Here is a 19,253-nt window from a genome sequence, read left to right as displayed (position 1 = left end):
GTCTGCAGCTGAAGTATTATCTAGCGACAGCCACAATCTCTGTGAACTTGTCCAGATCCCTTTGAAAGTCATCGAGGTTGGCAACTATTACCGGATAGTAGCAAATTCCACAGTTAAAGAAATCTCTGTTTATCTATCTCGTCTCCCCCACCATTCATCTCCAGTAGATAACTCCACTCCATTTTTAGTCTAATGAGATGGAGAGAAGCTTCTCTCGATCAGCTTTCTTCTCACTGTGTGTAATTGAGGGATTATGACTTCTGAACTGAACCAACCCACCTCTTTCCTTTTTAAAAAATATTTTTTGTCTTCCAAGGGCTTAATTTTACCTGCCTTCATTCCATCCTGAAACTCTCGGGCCAGGTATGGGCCACATCACCAGAACAGCTACAGCTGTTTATCCAGTGGCGGTCTAGCTTGTCTGCAAGTCCCCACCCATTTCCTATGGAAAGAAGACTCTTCAAAGGGAAGACAACATGCTCCTCTCCAAGTGCAACAGCACTGTGGTCTGAAGGTGAGTTAATAGGAACACAGCCAGAATGTTCGATAGATTGCATGTGGAAGAGGATGGACTGACATCAATACCAGGAAAGATTCTGGAGCAGATCATTAAACAGAGAGTCTGTGAACATCTAGAAGGCAATGCCATAATCACAAAAAGTCAACATGGGTTTCAGAGAAACAAGTCATGCCAGACAAACCTGATCTCTTTCTTTGATAAAATTACCAGCTTGGTAGATGAAGGGAATGCTGTGGATATAGTATATCTTGATTTCAGTAAGGCCTTTGACAAGGTTTCCCATGACATTCTTGCAAACAAGCTTGTAAAATGTGGGCTAGACAAAGGAACTGTTAAATGGATCTGTAATTGGTTGACCGGCCGAACCCAAAGGGTGCTCAACAATGGCTCCTTTTCATCCTGGAGAGAAGTGACCAGTGGGGTCCCACAGGGCTCTGTCCTGGGCCCAGTGCTATTCAACATCTTTATCAATGACCTGGATGACAGAATTGGGAGCATACTTATCAAATTTGCAGATGACACCAAATTAGGAGGAATAGCTAATACCCCAGAGGACAGGATCAAGATTCAAAACGACCTGAATAGACTAGAAAGCTGGGCCAAAGCTAACAAAATGAAATTCAACACAGAGAAATGTAAGGTATTGCACTTAGGGCGGAAAAATAAAATGCACAGATATAGGATGGGTGACACCTGGCTGAATGAAACTACGTGTGAAAGGGATCTAGGAGTCCAAGTAGACCACAAGTTGAACATGAGTGAACAGTGTGATGCGGCAGCTAAAAAGGCCAATGCTATTTTAGGCTGCATCAATAGAAGTATAGTGTCTAGATCAAGAGAAGTAATAGTGCCACTGTATTCTGCTCTGGTCAGGCCCCACCTAGAATATTGTGTCCAGTTCTGGGCACCACAATTCAAAAAGGACATTGAGAAACTGGAGCGTGTCCAAAGGAGGGCGACAAAAATGGTGAAGGGTCTGGAAACCATGCCCTATGAGGAACGACTTAGGGAGCTGGGGATGTTTAGCCTGGAGAAAAGAAGGTTAAGAGGTGATATGATAGCCCTGTTTAAATATTTGAAAGGATGTCATATTGAAGAGGGAGCAAGCTTGTTCTCTGCTGCTCCAGAGAACAGGACCCGGAACAATGGATGCAAGCTACAGGAAAAGAGATTCCACCTGAACATTAGGAGGAACTTCCTGACAGTAAGGGCTGTTCGACAGTGGAATGCACTTCCTCGGAAGGTGATAGAGTGTCCTTCCTTGGAGGTCTTTAAACAGAGGCTGGATGGCCATCTGTCAGGGATGCTTTGAATTGGATTTCCTGCATGGCAGGGGGTTGGACTGGATGGCCCTAGTGGTCTCTTCCAACTCTACGATTCTATGATTCTATAATAGGAGAGGATGGCATTCTTGAGGACAAAATATGTCTTGGCACAAGCTGTTCCCCCTTCCTTTCATGGACAGTGGTCATGCTGGCTGTGGGATTCTGGGAGTTGTACACCAGGAGAGGAAATTTCCCAATTTCTGTATTTAGTCTGTAAGGCTCTCTGCCTCAAATTTCAAAAGGAACAAGTTTCTAGATCTCATGAGTGTGGAGAAAAGCCAGAGGCTTCCAAGAAATATGTCTGCAAACTCATGATGTGATCTGACAAGATTCTTGACAAGGTGATCTGAGTATGCTATGATTCAGTGATGGTCCCAGCCCGATAAAGAAATGGTACTTGCAATTTTTTCAGGATTATTCACAGAAAAGGTATATTTTATCCCTTTTTGTTGCTTTCTGTTATCTTTCTGATAGACAGGTAGATTATTCAGAATCACGAGATTTGTATACCTTGACATTCTTATAACCTAACCAATCCTGGAAGATCCTATTTCATCTATTTATTTATACGTACAAACCTTCTGAAGTGAATTGACCTCTTGAAGGTGAAGTCAATCATAAGGACATTTGATATAATGTTAACCTGTTACATGATCTAAAAGGAATTCTTAATAACAGTGACTGAGTAATTTACTTAATCACAGCTGCTTTGGTTTGTGTGCAACCTTATTGGGATAGGCAGTTGTTTGGGAAAATCTGATTTTTGGTGCATATGACATACTGTATTTATATACACGGCTATAAGTTGGCCTCATGTACGAGTTAATTGCAGGGTTAGGGACCAGAATTATGGCTTTTGATATGACCTATGGTTAAGTCTAGGATAAAATTTAGAGTCATGTAACAAAGAATCCAAAGGATGAAACAAACCAACAAAAAATGCCAAAGAATTTAGTGCTTTCAGAACAGATTACACTCTTGCCTTTCACCAGGGGATGGCGTATGTGTGTGTGTATGGGTTAAAGTACAGTACTTACATTGACACAAGGATAAATCAACTCATGTTTTTGGGGTCAATTTTTTGACTAAGATTTCCAGACTTATACATGAATATATACAGGAACTAAAAGCAAATAATTGATGAACCATTCTGGATTGCATACATAATACAGTTGTCCCTCTACATTTGTGGCTTTGACTGCTGTTAATCTGATTATTTGCAGTTTTGATTAATATCTTCGCTCTAGGAACCTCTAGGTCCTCCAGCACAATTCAGCTAGAAGTTGACCTAGAGTTGTGATGAAGAAGATAGAAGTTGCTAGGTATTTGTAGCTCCTCCAACATGATTCTATGATCAACCTCTGGCAGAGTTGCACTGGAGGACCTGGATATTCCTAGAGAGGTAAAAAGAATAGTGTTTTTATATTTGCAGTTTTTCCACATTCATGGGGGTCCTTCACCCCTAACCCCAGCGCATGTGAAGGGACCACTATAATTTGAGAAATAAAATGCATCCATTGCCAAAAAGAATGTTTGCAACAGTAAATTTGCAAGATAATAACCATCCATATGTGAGTGCCTCCCTCCTTATTTCACTGGATTCTCTCCTCTTAAATTTATGGGAGCAATCCTGAGTGCCCCAAGAAGGGAACTAAAGGGCTCTTGTGTACTGTGCACGTCCTTTTTCAACCTTTTCAGAGTGCAGGACCCTACCAAGACGTCTAGCTGCCTGAGACAAAAGACTAGGAAGAGTGCCCCTAGTAATTTCATGTACAGAAGCTGATTAAACTGGCAACTGAACAGCATTTAAGCATTTGGTAATAGGATGCATCCTCCACGTCACTTGGGCCAATGGTCTAGTTGATAGGGCAGGCTATGTGGCTCTATTCACAATGGCATCCCCTAACAAAGGAGAATGAATTGGAGAGCTCAGGAAGAACAGGGTGTTGCGGGGAGCAGGGGACTGCTGCAATTCCTCTCTGCCATCTACTAGCTGAGTTTCTCAATACTCTCCCTAGTAATAGGTAGGCCACAGATGGGGATAGGTGATTTTATTGTGAGAGCCAAGAGCTCCATTGCCATTACTCCTGGGTCCTTCCTTCAGCAGTAATGGTTGCACTGGAGTGGCCTTGAGTTTGCTGTATTTGAATACCTTTCATTCCTCTGACAAAGAGCAGAATTGTATCAGCCTTTTAATATGTTGTACCCCACCTCGAGCCTTGAGAAGAGGCAGGAAATAAATAAATTATTATTATTATTATTATTATTATTATTATTTGCCCCCTTATTGAAAGTAATGAGAAAGAAACTACAAAAGAACAACAGAGGACCATTAAAAAGGACTATGGAATAATAATAAAAAGAAAGGTCCTCACTACCACTGAGTTAGTCGTGAGTCCAGCATGACCTAGCCACCCCACCCCCCAATCTTTTAGGTTACAACTCACAGGGACGTAGCCAAGGGGGGGATCTTGGGGTCCGGACCCCCCCCTTCCATTAGAAAAATGAATGGTGTGTGCTGCTGCGCCATCGCACCCAAGCCCCATTATAATGGTAGCACATAGTCTGGACCCGCCCCCCCTTCCTAAAATCCTGGCTACGTCCCTGCAACTCACATGATACTCTTGGCCATGCTAGTGTGGGCTTCTGGGAGTCAAACCCCCAAAATCAAAAGCTCCTAACCCCAGGTTAGGAAGAGGTGGTTCTTCTGCCATGAATTCTCTTTTATATGCTGCCCTCATATGTATGCTCCTTACATTTTCAAAATAAAGTCTCTACTGTATGGCTACCAAAATGAACACCCCAACCTTTTTAGTGGCTTGGCCTGGAAAGAGTGAGCTCCAAAAGAGCATATTAATGCAAATAAATTAATTCCCTCTTGTGTCTTCTTCCATCCACCATCATTTTTTACAGGTTCCTTGCAAGCATGGGAGATTGCGCTGACTGTTTTGGGCTCCATCTTATTAGCACTGCTGTTAGCTGGTGTAGCATTTTATTGGATCAAAAGGTAAGAGGCTCAGAATCCCTTTCAGAAATAATATAATGTATGATAGAAGAGGTTATCTCTTCTTGTTCCCAACAGTTTGTTCTGTGTTAAAGCACAGAATCTGTATTAAATTTTGCAATTTAGCTTCATGCAACTTAATAATAATTAAGTCCCAAAGACTGAGGAAGCAGCTGTATAGAGCTAGTGGCTGATCTATATAAATCAGATCAAACAAACTGTTTTCCTGGACAGTGACAGGAGATAATGAAATCCAGGATCTTCTGAAATCTTCTGCATACAAGAATGGTTCTTCATAGTAAGCATCCAATGTGCCAGTTTTGTCTCAGGGACAGAAACCTCTAGGTTGATGGGAACATTAGGAAACTGACTGCTACAATCATTCAGGAGGAGGAATATAAAGAAGCCATATACTCAAACTTTTCTGTCTTCTTATCAGTAGGAAAATACAGTGCAATAAGCCTGAAGCATAAAGCAGGTTTTATTTCTTTCATCTGCCATCTCCCATCAGCAAATCAGGTCTTCGTTATCTTTATGCATGATTGAAGTAGACTTAACGCAAATGAAGTTGTTGAAGCTGCTTTAACTTAAATCACATTGTATCATACGCTGTATAATTAATTAAGTGTATATCTCTCCCTTTCTCTCTTCTGCAAGACATTTACTTCTGCAGTGTCTTCCACTGCTTTTGTTGTAATCCGCCTTGGTTCTGTGAGGAAAAGGTGGAATAGAAATAAATTATCATTATTATTATTATTATTATTATTATTATTATTATTATACCACTGTGTCTGAGGGCAGCAGGCTATCATGTGGGTGAAAGGGCAGCCTGCCCAGGAATACCCACCACTGTCCTCTCCAAACCTACCAATGACTATGAAAGCTGCTTCGCTGAGGCTATTGGTAGGCTTCGGGCATAAATTCCAATTTCTACAACCAAATTCTACAAATATTCACAATTTGACAGCTACTAGTATTTTATGGGAGAAACAGGGCAGTGTATGTAGTATTCCTAAATGTATATTCTCATGGCAACCTTTTCTCATTGGCAAATATTGGAGACATTGTATACTCAGTGGAGCTGTTTCAATGCAGTTTGCAGTCATTTCTTGCTCTCGGCCTAATTAAACAAATACAAGTCATACAGATCATTGTATTTCCTCTCATGTTTTCCAGACGTCCACAGAATTACACCACCATCGAGTTGAACGACCGCTGCGAAATAATGGCAGAAATCTGACATGGCCAGAACTCACTTACCAGAAAAATGCTATTTCTGGAACTCATGAAGAACAGTAACTGTTTTAGTTGTTTGGCATTTGCACAGATGACCAAGAATGTAACACTCTTCATTCATTTCAAACCCCTGGGACTATTTATTATGATGATAATTATTTTGATACCCATGTTTAAAATAACAACTTCACTTTTATTTCCAGGATATCTTCTACTTTGGTCCCCTCTTCTGTTGCATTTGCAATGGAAAGCTTGTGGAGGCTATCTCTGATTTTGCCCCCACCTGTGCATGTGGCTTTATTATTCATCTCTTGAACAAAGGAGATGCTGGTGCCTTTGCAGCTGGTGGCAGAAGAACACTGATTTGATGTGCGAAAGGTCCTGAGTTCAATTTCAAGTTTTTTTAAAAAAAGGATTGTGTTAGGAAAGACATCTTGCTTAAGACCCTGTAGTGAAGCTGCTGCTTAGTGTAATTCAGACTGGGTCATGAGAAGGGAGGTTAAGTAAAATGGTGGCTGATCAAGCCTACATATTTTGTGGGAAAGGGGGCTCTTAGGGAGAAGACATACTTTGCATGCTGAAAGCCTTGGGTTCAACTTCTGGCATCTCCAGTTAGAATCAGGTAGCGCTGGAAAACTTTTCCTGCCTGAGATCCAGCAAAGCTACTTCTAGTCAGAATTGACAGTACTACACTGGAGTAGTCAAGACCTGTGGTGTGACCTGGCATAAGGCAGCATCCAGTGCCCTTTAACAGCAGTGGGACTTGCAAGATAGTTGTGTTTATGAATGTACCTAAAAACATGTTAAATTTTAAGCCTTTTGGTGTTGTGTGTTAAAGCTGGGGAATGAAGGGGCAAGCATCAGATGACAAAAATGGAGCTTGTTGGGACTAGATAAAGACTACAAGGAAGGACAATGTGGTTACAGTTATTGCAGGGCCCACTGTAAACAAGTGGAACCAGTTCGTAGAGCACCAGGACCATGTGCTTAGTGAAAACCCATGTTGTTATTTGGGTTGGTGTTACCCCATATCAATACCTCTGCTCCCAGGGTGGGGAAACTTTGACATTCCAAGTGTCCTGAACATCAGTTCCCAGAGGCACTGATCAATGGGTTGGCCTTCCCAAGGAAGCTGAAGTGCAAACCGTGGGGGAGAGCCAGTGGGTACCCATTCCTGCCCTAAAGCAAGAGATACTTGCTTTCACAAGGGAAGCAAAGATTGTGGATTCCCAAACTTTACAAAGCTACTTGTTTAAATTCATTCCTGTTATTGTGCTTGAAGAATGTGTTGTTATATGTTACAGTGTTTTAAAAAAAAGACATTTTGTGCTACTTGCTTATTGTTGTTATTTTTGAGGAAGGGTGCTCCGCTCGTGATAAGAGAATGATGACCTAAAGACTGAAAAAGTCCACACACAAAAACTGAGAGCAAAGAGAGGATGTTACGAATTACACAAATAAAGTAACTATGTTCCCACAAACTACTTTAGTTCTGAAGTGTTTGTTATGTTCATGGGTAGGTGTGTTACTTGTAGCTTGTCACCTCTGGTTTCTGATAATTCTGCACTGCACATAATGGAGGCATTCAGAGGGTATCTTAACAGGAAGCAAATGTAGCCATTGGCTAAAGAGAATTTTATTTTATTCAGGGGTGAACTTCAGAACTATGCAAGTGCAAATCCTGCTGAGTCCAAGGTATCTGAAGAATTATATCTCCCCATATGATCCCACAGAAGCTCTAAGACCTTCAGGGAGTCCCTTCTCTTTAATCCCCCCTTCATAGACATGTTTGATGGGAATGCAGGACAGGGCCTTCTTGGTGGCTGCTCCCAGAGTCTGGAAGTCCCTTACTAGAGAGGCTGGCTCTTCCTTCACTGTCTTTTTAGGGACCTTTTTATTTTGATAGGCTTTTGAGATTTGGTAGTTTTACTACACAGGAGGTTTTCAGTGTGCTCTACTATTATTCTTTGCTTTTATTTTGTGTGTCACTTTGAAGTTCGTTGTCATATTTACGGACTGTGTTTTGTATCCCTTTTAAATCTTGCTGCTCATTGACCCAATAAAGCATGTATGTATGTGATGTTCTGTGGGCAAGTCACACACTCTCAGCCTCAGATGATATTAAGCCACAGGCCTGCGTTTTGTCAAGATGTTGCCTTGTGACGTGGGCAAGTCACACTCTCTCAGCCTTTCAGGGGAAAGGCCATGGTTAAACATCTCCTCTGAGGAAAACTAGCCAAGAAAACCCCATTATAGGGTTCCCTTTTGGGTAGAAATATCCCAAACATTGGTTCTTCAGGTTTTGGGACTTCAACTCCCAGAGGCACCAGTCACCAGAGCCAATAAGCAGGAATTCTGGGAGATGAAGTCCCAAAGGGAATCGCCATAAGTGGATGGGAGGGGGAGTGGAAAGTAGGCCCGTAACCATAGAAACGGCGGGTCGGGCTTCCCGCCCTTTTTGAGGAGTCTCTGACGTCATCAGCGTGCGCAGGCTCACTCTGGCGCGGGCGCCCATTGCGCATCATCATAAGGCAGCGGCGGTTGGTTTTCTGAGAGGATGTAAGTAGCGGCGGGGGCCGGTTGCAATCCATCGCCATCCGGTGAGGCGCGGGCGGCGGGAAGCCTCGAAGGGCGCCTGGGTGAAAGGGAAGGGGCTTCTTGGAGGGGCGGCCTAGTGGGTGAGCCTGAGCCTGGCCTGGCGTTGAGGGGGGACCGGCCGCCAAGTCCCCCCTCACCGCCAGGCCAGGCTCACCCGCTAGGCCGCTCCTAGTAAATTTTCACGGAGGGGAACACTTCTCGCGAGAGTTCGCCTTGCCCCGCCCCTTTTTGCCTTTTTTTTTAGTGGGGGACCCAGGAGAAACCCCTCGCGCCTCTTGCCCTCCATTTCCTATTTCTGGCTTTCCAGTCCTTTGGGACTCCGCTTCCCACAACCCCAGGCTATTGGCCGAGAGGGCTGAGGCTTCTGGGAGCTGAAGTCCAAAAGGGCCTGGAGCTTGGGAACCACAGGTTGGCATTGGAAAGCCCTGCTTCTCGGAACGCGTGGCCTTATAGGGAACTAAGCAAGCGGAAGAGCCCTTGCAAAGTGCTGCCCTCAACGCGGGGGACATTTTCATGCACTGCTTTATTCCCAATTGGGGATACATGCTGTGCATGTATTCTTTTATTCACGCTAAGTGAGCAGAGCAGGATTTCTGGCTATCTTCCCCATTTGCCTTCTCTTTGCTCTCCTCCCATCTTCTGGAGTCACGCAGCTTGGCTGGGATTTTGCCCATGTGTCCTTTTTCCAGGTTGGGGACATGCAGTATTATAGGACTGCCAGTTCTTCGATGAGCCAGGAGGTTGCAGCTGGCATTGTTTGTATGGAGAAAACCTTGAGCCCACAGCGGCCAAGGCCCATAAGGAGTTACTTTGGCTAACAACGGCCCCATACAGACAGGACAAAATAAAGCTGCTTTGGGTCACTTTAGAGATATGCTGTTTAAAAGATGCATGTGTCCTAAGAGTCCAGAAGCTGTGCCAAAGCCATGATCCAATCCTAAGCACTGGAGTGCTGCTTTAGTGCAGCTTCCGGACTCTTAGGACACATGCATCTTTTAAACAGCATATCTCTAAAGTGACCCAAAGCAGCTTTATTTTGGCCTGTCTGTATAGAGCCATAGAATCATAGAGTTGGAAGACCCCAAGGGCCACCCAGTCCAACCCCCTTCTGCCATGCAGGAAATCTAAATCAAAGCATCCCGGACAGATGGCCATCCAGCCTCTGTTTGAAGACCTCTAAGGAAGGAGTGTGTTCCACTATCGAACAGCCCTCACTCTCAGGAAGCTCCTCCTAATGTTTAAGAGGAATCTCTTTTCCTGGAGCTTGCATCCATTGCTTTGGGTCCTATTCCCTGGAGCAACAGAAAACAAGCTTGCTCCCTCATCAATATGACATCCCTTCCAATATTTAAATAAAGTAACCAGTTTAGTGCTACTGCCAGAGGCTCATCTATACAATGAAGACTTGGTTTTAAGCTCTTTTTGTCCCGCTGTTTGCCAAGCCATCAAAGCGGCATACAACAGACTAAACTATATCCATATATACATAGTACCCCCCCCCCTTAAAACAAGATTGAACAGTATAAAACCAAAACTAACATTTTAAAATCCAAACAATAGCCATGGGCAGAGTTCGATAAATGAGGAAGTCTTATTGGTGGCTGAGTATTTTATTCCAGGAAGGCCTGGCAGAAGGGATCCGTCTTAATGGCTTTTTTGAAGCTCTCTAGATTGGCAATTTGACCGATCTCATCCAATTGGCCATTCCATAAGTTGGGAACGGCTGCAGAAAATGTCCTCTGTAATCTACAGAGTCATGCTTGGCTACAATTAGTATTTAAACATATTAATGAAACGAGACTTCATAAGGAACTATGTAAAGAATTCAAAAAGAATTCTGGCAGTTTGGATACTGAAGATGGAGAATGTGGGAGAACCATTGCGGTAATCGTTCTTCGCCCAGTAAACAAACGATATAGTTGGTTGTGGGTTTTTCGGGCTCTGTGGCCATGTTCTGGAAGAGTTTCTTCCTGACGTTTCGACAGCATCTGTGGCTTTGGCATCTTCAGAGAACGCTTGCCTGGAAAGGAGTATATAGAAATGATATAAAGTTTGAAAAAGAGCTAGTTTGCTCTTGTTATGATATTGGGTGTCTAGAATGAAAACCTTGTGTACGCAGGTGTGGTTTTTTCCTGCTGGGTGATTCTTTATAATGGACATGCAATGACTAACTATGATGCTTTGCATGAACAGTGTGTCTCAGTAATTCATATGCTTGCAAACCAGGTTTCTTCCTCTTGCCTGTATGTTAATTGTCTCTCAACCCTTTTATCTTGTTACTAGGCTGCTCTTTGGCGTTTATTGCACTCGCTTTAGGGATCGTTTCTCAGAATCAAGGAGTTAGAAGTAAGCTTTCAGATAAGTGAGGCCCCCAACAGTGCCACTTTTGGACTCGGAAGGGGAAAATGGAGCTGTCAGGAATGAAAAAGAAGAGTTTGCTAGGCATCAAAGAAAATAATAAAAAGTCCAGCACTAGGTAACTGTCTGAATTTTCAAGACCTAAAGTCTCTGCAATTTAATAGCCTTTCCTAACAATCATGAGGGTTTAGAAATGCATCCCCCCCCATAATATGCATATTTACCTCACATCGTTGGCTTTATTTTGTGAAGCTGCTCCATAATGTAAATGCTGGGGAATGTATCTGCACCTTTCTGCCAGCGTCACAGTGGCTCTATTTTTGTTTGTAACTGAAATTGTGGGGAATGAAATTTCCAAACCTCTGTCCATTAAAGGGCTCCCTCTCCAACCAAGCGGAAGGACCGGAGCGAAGAAAAATCCAAGGATAGGTCGAAGGAGAAGCCAGCCACAAAAGAGTCGAGTGAGAAGGATCGCGGGCGTGACAAAACTCGAAAAAGGCGCAGTGCTTCCACTGGCAGCAGTAGTACCAGGTGAGTAGAGTTACTACTTGTAAATCCTGGGGTTTGTTAAAATACATGTTGTGGGTGAGGTCTTCCAAGGACTGTTAGCCAGTTGTTAGTTAAAAGCATGTCTATGTTCAGAGAAAGAGGATGGAAATGCATTGTGACCGTGCTTTCACATTACAAATCATGGTATGGTTTGTTGCAAGCACAGTCTGAATTCATGGTTTCTTGCTGGTTTACAAGCTGGCTTATCTAAACCATGACCTGTTGTGTTTGATTCTGCAATTTTGGCTTTTTGCTAGCTTGTGATCTTAGTCAGAAATTTGAGTTGAGAAAGGGTGGGACAGAAACAGAAGCCATGGTTTATTTGGGGCACTAACTAAAGCAACAAACCATAGTTAACAGAAACTGGCTTACTGTACTATGTATACATAGAATTGTAGAATAGGAGAGGGCCACATTGTCCTTCCATTTCAACCTGCTGCTGTACAAGAATATGCAACTAAAACACCCCTGCAAGTTGTGTCCTGTTTGTGTTTGTAAGAGGTTGGAACTGTCTCCCTTGTACCCTTCCTATGAAATACCCAGCAGTGTGGGGCTGTTGGAAAGTCTGGAAAGATACACCTTGTTCTACCCCATAAAAGTGAAGGATCAATAAAGGGAAAAATATTTGATACTAGTCCCTCATTCCAGATTCAAGTGCCGAGCACATCAGTATTTGTGTGGCCCAGCTCAGAATACATTGGCACTTATTATTAAAAAGCCTTGTCTGAACACAACATACTGATACAGACCGGCCAAAATAAAGCTGCTTCAGGTCACTTTGGAGGTATGCTGTTTAAATGATACATGCGTCCTAAGAGTCCAGAAGCTGCACCAAAGCCCCGCTCCAGTCCTAAGGACTGGAGTGCAGCTTTGGTGCAGATTCAATGCATCATTGAAACAGCATACCTCCAAAGTGACGTGAAGCAGCTTTATTTTGGCCTGTGTGTATAGGGCCATAGAAAAGTTGACAGTTAGGAACTGGAGCAGCACTAAGCTGAGAGTGTGGTGTTCTCGGCACACATTTTGAGGATACTGTCATTCAGAGACTTGTTTCCATGTACAGTGGGCCCTTGATATATGCTGGGGTTTGGTTCAAGGACCTCCCATGGATAGCAAAAATCTGTGGATGCTCGAGTGCTATTAAATACAGTGGCATAGTAAAATGGTGCCCTTGCATAAAATGGCATAATCAAGGTTTGCTATTTAGAATTTATACCTCTTCTCTCTCCCTCCCTTTTTTCCAAGCCTTGGATAAGGAATCAGTGAATACAGAGATTTGACTGTAATGTACATGACCCATTCATATGTATTTCTGCTAGGTCTCGGTCTAGTTCCACATCCAGTTCGGGTTCAAGCTCCAGCACTGGCTCTAGCAGTGGGTCTAGTTCTTCTTCTGCATCGAGCCGTTCTGGAAGCTCTAGCAGTTCTCGTAGCTCCAGTTCCAGCAGCTCTTCAGGCTCCCCAAGCCCTTCTAGACGCAGGCATGACAACAGGAGACGATCTCCTTCAAAGTGAGTTGGGATTACCTGTGGATTGGTGTTTATAAAGTCTTAAAGCTTTATAAAGTATTTTTTCAGACATATAGTGCATGCAGTCATAGCATTTCATACTTTCTTAGGTGAATTCATTGGTGGGGTGTTTTGAACAGCTCTTCAGTAGAATTATTTGATGACATATCTAGGGGGGTTTCCCCACATAGGTGCTTTGTTTACTTAATCTCCTTTGGCCTGGCTTAACGTTCAGTATGAGATACTAGAAGTAAGTTGGAATTGGGCTTTGTGTGTATGTGAAACTGCTGCTGCAGTATGTATGTAGATTGCTGGGCTACCTGTCTTGTTACCGTCTAAAGCTGGAGTGGGCAAGTGAGGCCTTCTTCACATGCTATGGGCTGCACGTCCCATCGTCATTCCCCACTGCTTATGTTGGCTAGGTATTATGGGAGTTGTAGGTCAGCAACATCAGGAAGATGAGATTTGCCCCTATGTGATCCAAATGAACTGGAGAAGTTCCTATTGGTTTCAGTCTGGCATCTTTCCTTGAACTGTCTGGAAGTAGCAGGGAATGGATCTAAGACCTGTTGTATGCAAAATGTACTTTTCCATGAAGATGTGGTCCTTCCCAAAATCCTTATGGAAACTTTCTACTGAGAAAGACTACGGTATTTAGGATGTTTCTAATTTTTATAAGTTAAAGCTATTGGTAGAGAAATCAAAATTATTTACTGGAAGTTCAGTTACTCAATAATTTGTGTAGAGAATGCAAGTATACTGACAACTATCACTTTAATAAATTTCAGTAGGGCCACACAGTATACTCATACTTTCTGAGTGCTCTGTAATTTAAAGAAATGTGGTTTGAAAAGGGATGCATCGTTGATTTGGAAGCAGTTGTGAACATGAGATGGACAACTTAGTCCAGTCACATCCATCTTCTTCATGTTCAGATCTTGAGCATGTTCAATAATAGGTTCTGTTTAGGGAGATGCCCTTTTTATTGCATATATGAATGTTTAGGTGTAATTTTCCACTGTAATTTGAATCTGTTGGTTCAGGTTCTAGTCCCTGGAGCAGCAGCAAACAAATTTGCTCCATCTTCTACAGGAGATCCGATCAGGTATATCCCTACCCTCTTAGACCATGTGCTGATGGAGAAAAACAAACACGCACACCAGCCTCAAAAGGTGTTGGACAAACAGTCAATGCTGGTCCCTAAAACCCAAGCTCATCTTCTTTCTCCTTTCTTTTGATATACGCTTGTTATTTGTGATTAAACACTTGCCTTTGAGTAGAATATGGACTGACTAAATTATTCATCTTTAGGAGCCTGCAGTACATAAAAGTTTGCTTCTGAATTGAGATTTCAGTAAATAGTATCTAACAAAGACACTCTTAAATTCCACTGAAATCAATTCAGGATGATCCTTGCTGTCTGTCAATGCCTAGTAGCTGTTTTAAAAATGTAGCATGAATCCAGGTGAAGAATATGCAATATTTAAAAGATGTTGTCTTTTTATGATGTAAATAACTCAATAACAGAACTGATTTGTTGCAGATTTCTGTGTCAGAAAGTTGTGATTCATTTTATTTCTCCTAGATCTAAGCCACCCAAAAGAGATGAAAAGGAACGAAAGAGAAGGAGTCCATCACCCAAACCCACCAAAGTACATGTTGGGAGACTCACTAAAAACGTGACCAAGGTAACAGCAAGAGCTGTATGTAGTTGTGATGAAAAAAAAAATACTGGCACTGAAGATCCAAGTTCATATTTAGTAATATTATTAGGTGTTTGGTAAAAGTAATTGTCCATAGAAGGGAAATGGTAAGATATCTGGTCAGTTTTTTGCCTATATTGTTTACTCTCTTCAGTAGCAACTCTCCAGAGAATCTTTCTTAACATCTGCTACCCATTATTTTGAACCAGAGATGCCCAGTGTTGAACTTTAGACCTGCAGTCAAGACTGTTTCACCACTACCTGTGCTCTCTATCAGAATTAGCTGTGCATTTAGTATACCTAAGTAATGTTTGGATAACCTGGAAAGCAGATCTGTAGCGGAATCTCTTAATATCTGAATTTAGTAAATAGTGTGCAGAGTATGTTGCTTGCATGCCCCCAAACATTCAGTTGCAGTGGCTGAAGAGCTTGAAATTTTTCATGGTCATTAAGTGAATTTTTTTCCTTCAGGACCACATAATGGAAATATTTTCTACTTATGGAAAAATAAAAATGATTGATATGCCGGTTGACAGGCTCAATCCACACCTCTCCAAGGGTTATGCATATGTTGAATTTGAGAATCCAGATGATGCAGAAAAGGCACTGAAACACATGGATGGAGGTATGTGTCAGAAAGCAAAAGTCTTTAGGAGTACACATCATGTAGTCTGCTGAATTGTTTGGTCTGGTATCCAGCTGGCATTGTATCTGTTTTAGATTGTAACTGTTACTACATTAATTAATCCTAATACATTAATTTTAATATAGTATGCCCCCCCCCCCCCCCCGATCCATGGTACTGATACCTGCTGTTTCATTTACCCATCTCCCTGATTCCCTCATTCCTCCCGTGGCCCCATCTTAGTGATGGTTGAGGATCAACAGAGGGATATCAGGGGTTTTAGTTAATAATTGTTGTTTTTATGCTTTGATAGTGTGTTTTTAATATGTTATACTGTTTAATACTGTCTTAAGGGGGGGAGGGATAAAGTGTTTTTAATTGTTGTATTTTATATTTTACTGTTGTCAACCGCCCGGATTGGTTTCCCATAGGGCGGTATACAAATAAATATTATTATTATTATTATTATTATTATTATTATTATTATTTCTGAAGAAAAAAATGGTATCTAGGCATCTAGAGGTCCGGTCTGATTCTGGTCAACCTCTGCCAGATGTTGACCATAGAGTCACACTGGATATCCTCCAGAATGACTCTGTGGTCAACTTAGAATCATAAAATCATAGAGTTGGAAGAGACCACAAGGGCCATCCAGTCCAACCCTCCTGCCATGCAGGAACTCACAATCAAAGCATCCCCGACAGATGGCCATCCAGCCTCTGTTTAAAGATAGGGATTGCGATTATCTGCCGTTTTCATTATCCATGGTAAGTCTGGGAATGTATGCCCTGTGGATGTGGTTACTGTAACTGTATTTAATGCTTCTTATAAGGTCACTTTGTAGCTATTTTGTCTACAAGAATGATTAATTAATGCAATCTCTATAATCCAGCCAAATGTGTTTTTGCCCGAGGTTTTGAAAAGAATTGACCACTCCAGTCTAAATTACTTGAAATTCAAGAGTAAAAATGCAGAGTACTTTAATACTCCTTTTTCCATGTAGACAGTGGGTCTGTAGGATGGTTCATTCCATATTACAAACATTCTTGTTCCAAGATATTGAAATTGGTTGCATATTTAAATGAATGGGAAACATATGTTTGTTCCCAAAAGGCTCACCATCTCAACTTTCACAATTACAAATGTACAGTGTGCTTTCACAATTACAAATGTACAGTGTAAGTGGCACTCTCCTATCTCTGCCTTTTCCTGCTAACTTACTGCTCTCTTTTTGGTAGCTGAGGAATATATACTGTGGTATTTCCTGTCCCTCTGACTCTTCAAAATGTGGACACTGAGTAGTTTTTCTGCTGTTGTAGAGGTACTTAAGATTAAAACAAAACAGTGGCTGCAAGATCTTTGATGTGGAAATAGTATTAAGTATTTTGCTTTTGTAATTATCAATAGGACAGATAGATGGTCAGGAGATAACTGCCACAGCTGTTTTGGCTCCTTGGCCTAGGCTTCCTCCCAGACGCTTCTCTCCTCCCAGAAGGATGTTACCTCCACCACCCATGTGGCGTCGCTCACCACCTCGCATGAGAAGAAGGTAAGTTGTCGTAATGGCGCTATATAAGCCAAAGGTGGGCTGTTAACTATTTACAGTTTTTGGTATTACAGCTTTTTTGTCTTGTGTCCAAACAGTTCATGGAGGCAGTATCAATGGTGAGTGTGTATACTTTGTCACATTCAAATTGCATGATTCTGAATCCTGATGGATGTGCAGGTTTTAACATCTTGTAGTAAAAACAAAATGTCTTCAGATGTGAGGTATTGAACCAATATAGGCCTGCAAGGAATGTTTGAGGCTCAAAACCAACATCACAAATCTCTGCCTTATGGTGCTATGATGCTAAGTACACACAGAGACATACAAGACTTGGAAAAATGAAAGGCTAATCTGGGAAATATGGTTGCAGGAGAATGTTAAGAGTCACCTTCCAGATTCTTCTAAAGTGCCACTGGAAGTATAAGCACTCTTGGAGCCAGAGATATATCTGTTACCATATTAGCATTGCCCTTATTATGTTTCGGTTTTATATCTGATGCTTACACGGTGTGTCCACATGCATCCACAAAACTGCTTTTGTGTTTTACTTTCCTTCAGCAAGGAATGCTTTCAACAAAGATAACAAAGCACTTGAAAACTGCATTTAAATTGTAGCTTTTAAAGTTGTTTTTAACTGTTGGTATGTTTTTATCATGTTTACATTTATACAGTGGGCCCTTGGTGTCTGCTGGGATTTGGTTCCAAGACCCTTTGTTGTGGATACCAAAATCTGTGGATGCTCAAGTCCTATTACATACAGTGATGTAGTAAGATAATGTCCATTATATAAAACAGCAAAAATGGGTTTTTATTATATGCTACCCTGAGATAAAGGGATAGAAAGGTTTTAGGAAATAAAATGTGAGTTATACTGAATAAAAAGGAATAAATTGGCCTAACTCTAACTAAAATGGCCCTTTGGACCACCTTTTCTTTCAGGTCCAGGTCTCCGAGGCGCAGGTCCCCAGTTCGCAGACGATCAAGATCCAGATCTCCCGGCCGAAGGCGGCACCGCAGTCGCTCCAGTTCTAATTCTTCCCGATAAAATACAGGACTTGTCAGCTGCTGCTGCTTCTTTTTTTAAATTAAAGTGCATCCAGATTAAAATTGTACCTTTAAAAAATAAGAAATTGGGGGGGGGGGGAATGAAAGCTGGGAAAGTGAAGACTTGCTAAGCCTGTTTGTCCTAAGGGGCAGTGAATTAACATCCTTTCATTGACACAAGTGGTTTTTTTAAGGTAGCGGTTCTGTTGGGAGGCATTATTTCAGTGTGAAACTTGCCTTCATTTGTCCATAGTCTGCTGTTTTTAAGACAGTTCAAATTGAGACCATTGGAAGTAAAAAATGGAATGTTGTAAGGAACATGTTTAAATCATTTTCAGAGTGTCAAAATGCCCTTTTTCTTCCCAGAGCTTGAATTCAAATTACTGGTTTACTTTTCACCAAAGGTGGGCTCCTCTCTATAGAGTTACAAGGTGCTGAATTGTCTGTGATGGTGAAAATACCTACAAAATGTTTAACAGAAACACAGGGAGCATGTAGACGTATCACTTGCAGCTCTTCACCCAAATCATCCCAAGAACTTGAAAAAGGTTTTCTTAGTTTTGGTACATTGTCTGCATCTCTCACTTCTTCCCGGATGTAAATACATTTGCTTTTCAACATGTGAAACAAAGTGGCAGAAAAGTGATTTCCTTCGACCCTTTCTTTGGGGGGACGGTGGTTTGAGACAAACTGGAGTAACTAAAGTTTGGTTTGCTTAAAAGGCAAGAGATTTGTAGCCTACTGTACAGTCATTGCTATATGATGTTTGGGTTTTTTTTTTTTTTGGTATAACTTTGTAGCATCTTGTAGTCAGGTTGCGTTTGTACCTTAGAATGGCAAAGTTAAATAAACCAGTCAGGTTTTGAATAAATGTGCTCATTCTGTCATTGAGGTGTTTGATGGCTGCCTTCTGTTTAAAAACATCAACCACTTAATCTTGCAATAGCAATGTTGGAGTTTACTGTCAAGGGACAGTTAGGAAGTTGAAGAGAGGGGAAACGTAAAGTATATTTGCTCTTTACCTAAACACCCATGTTTTTTAATCCAATATATGTATGCATCCGAAATGGCTTAGGAAGCTCTGCCTAAGCATTTTGATATTTGGACAGGACTTTTAATTCACTTGACAGCAATGTTTAAACTTTACATTCTCAGAAGACTGAACCTTGCAAATGTATTAGGCTTCTTAAGTTTACATGCCCTGGAGGACAATGTCCCATTTGCAACTGAGTTC

General features: G+C 41.8%; 2 protein-coding genes across 8 annotated transcripts in view; both read left to right on the top strand.

Annotated features, from left to right (window-relative positions):
- Nucleotides 1-7,750, top strand: part of LOC149306285 (uncharacterized) — a 31,728-nt gene extending 23,978 nt beyond the window's left edge. For 3 of the 4 annotated variants that reach the window (XM_089540373.1, XM_089540374.1, XM_089540375.1), the window contains exons 13-15: nt 317-514; nt 4,759-4,852; nt 6,026-7,749. In XM_089540373.1, coding sequence (XP_089396499.1) covers nt 317-514; nt 4,759-4,852; nt 6,026-6,089 — 356 coding nt within the window. In that variant the 3' untranslated portion in view covers nt 6,090-7,749. Of the gene's footprint in view, nt 1-316; nt 515-4,758; nt 4,853-6,025 lie in introns of all 4 variants that reach the window. The other variant, XM_089540376.1, reaches the window with a different exon arrangement.
- Nucleotides 7,751-8,560: 810 nt separating this feature from the next.
- Nucleotides 8,561-18,906, top strand: RNPS1 (RNA binding protein with serine rich domain 1). 4 transcript variants are annotated; one of them, XM_089540243.1, is made up of 8 exons: nt 8,561-8,644; nt 10,967-11,159; nt 11,417-11,572; nt 12,910-13,101; nt 14,684-14,786; nt 15,273-15,426; nt 16,834-16,975; nt 17,915-18,906. In XM_089540243.1, exons 2-8 carry the CDS (start codon nt 11,089-11,091, stop codon nt 18,018-18,020), a joined length of 924 nt encoding a protein of 307 aa, XP_089396369.1. In that variant the 5' UTR covers nt 8,561-8,644; nt 10,967-11,088; the 3' UTR covers nt 18,021-18,906. The 4 variants fall into 4 exon arrangements, with proteins under 4 accessions (XP_089396369.1, XP_089396373.1, XP_089396371.1 ...); XM_089540245.1 differs by lacking the exon at nt 8,561-8,644 and adding an exon at nt 8,661-8,685; XM_089540246.1 differs by lacking the exon at nt 8,561-8,644 and adding an exon at nt 8,995-9,091.
- The last annotated feature ends 347 nt before the right edge of the window (nt 18,907-19,253 follow it).

Source organism: Sceloporus occidentalis, unplaced genomic scaffold (assembly GCF_023333645.1).
Source record: "Sceloporus occidentalis isolate IW3139 unplaced genomic scaffold, rSceOcc1.0.p SCAF_10, whole genome shotgun sequence".
NCBI lineage: Eukaryota > Metazoa > Chordata > Lepidosauria > Squamata > Phrynosomatidae > Sceloporus > Sceloporus occidentalis.
This window is presented reverse-complemented; position numbering and strand designations above follow the sequence as displayed.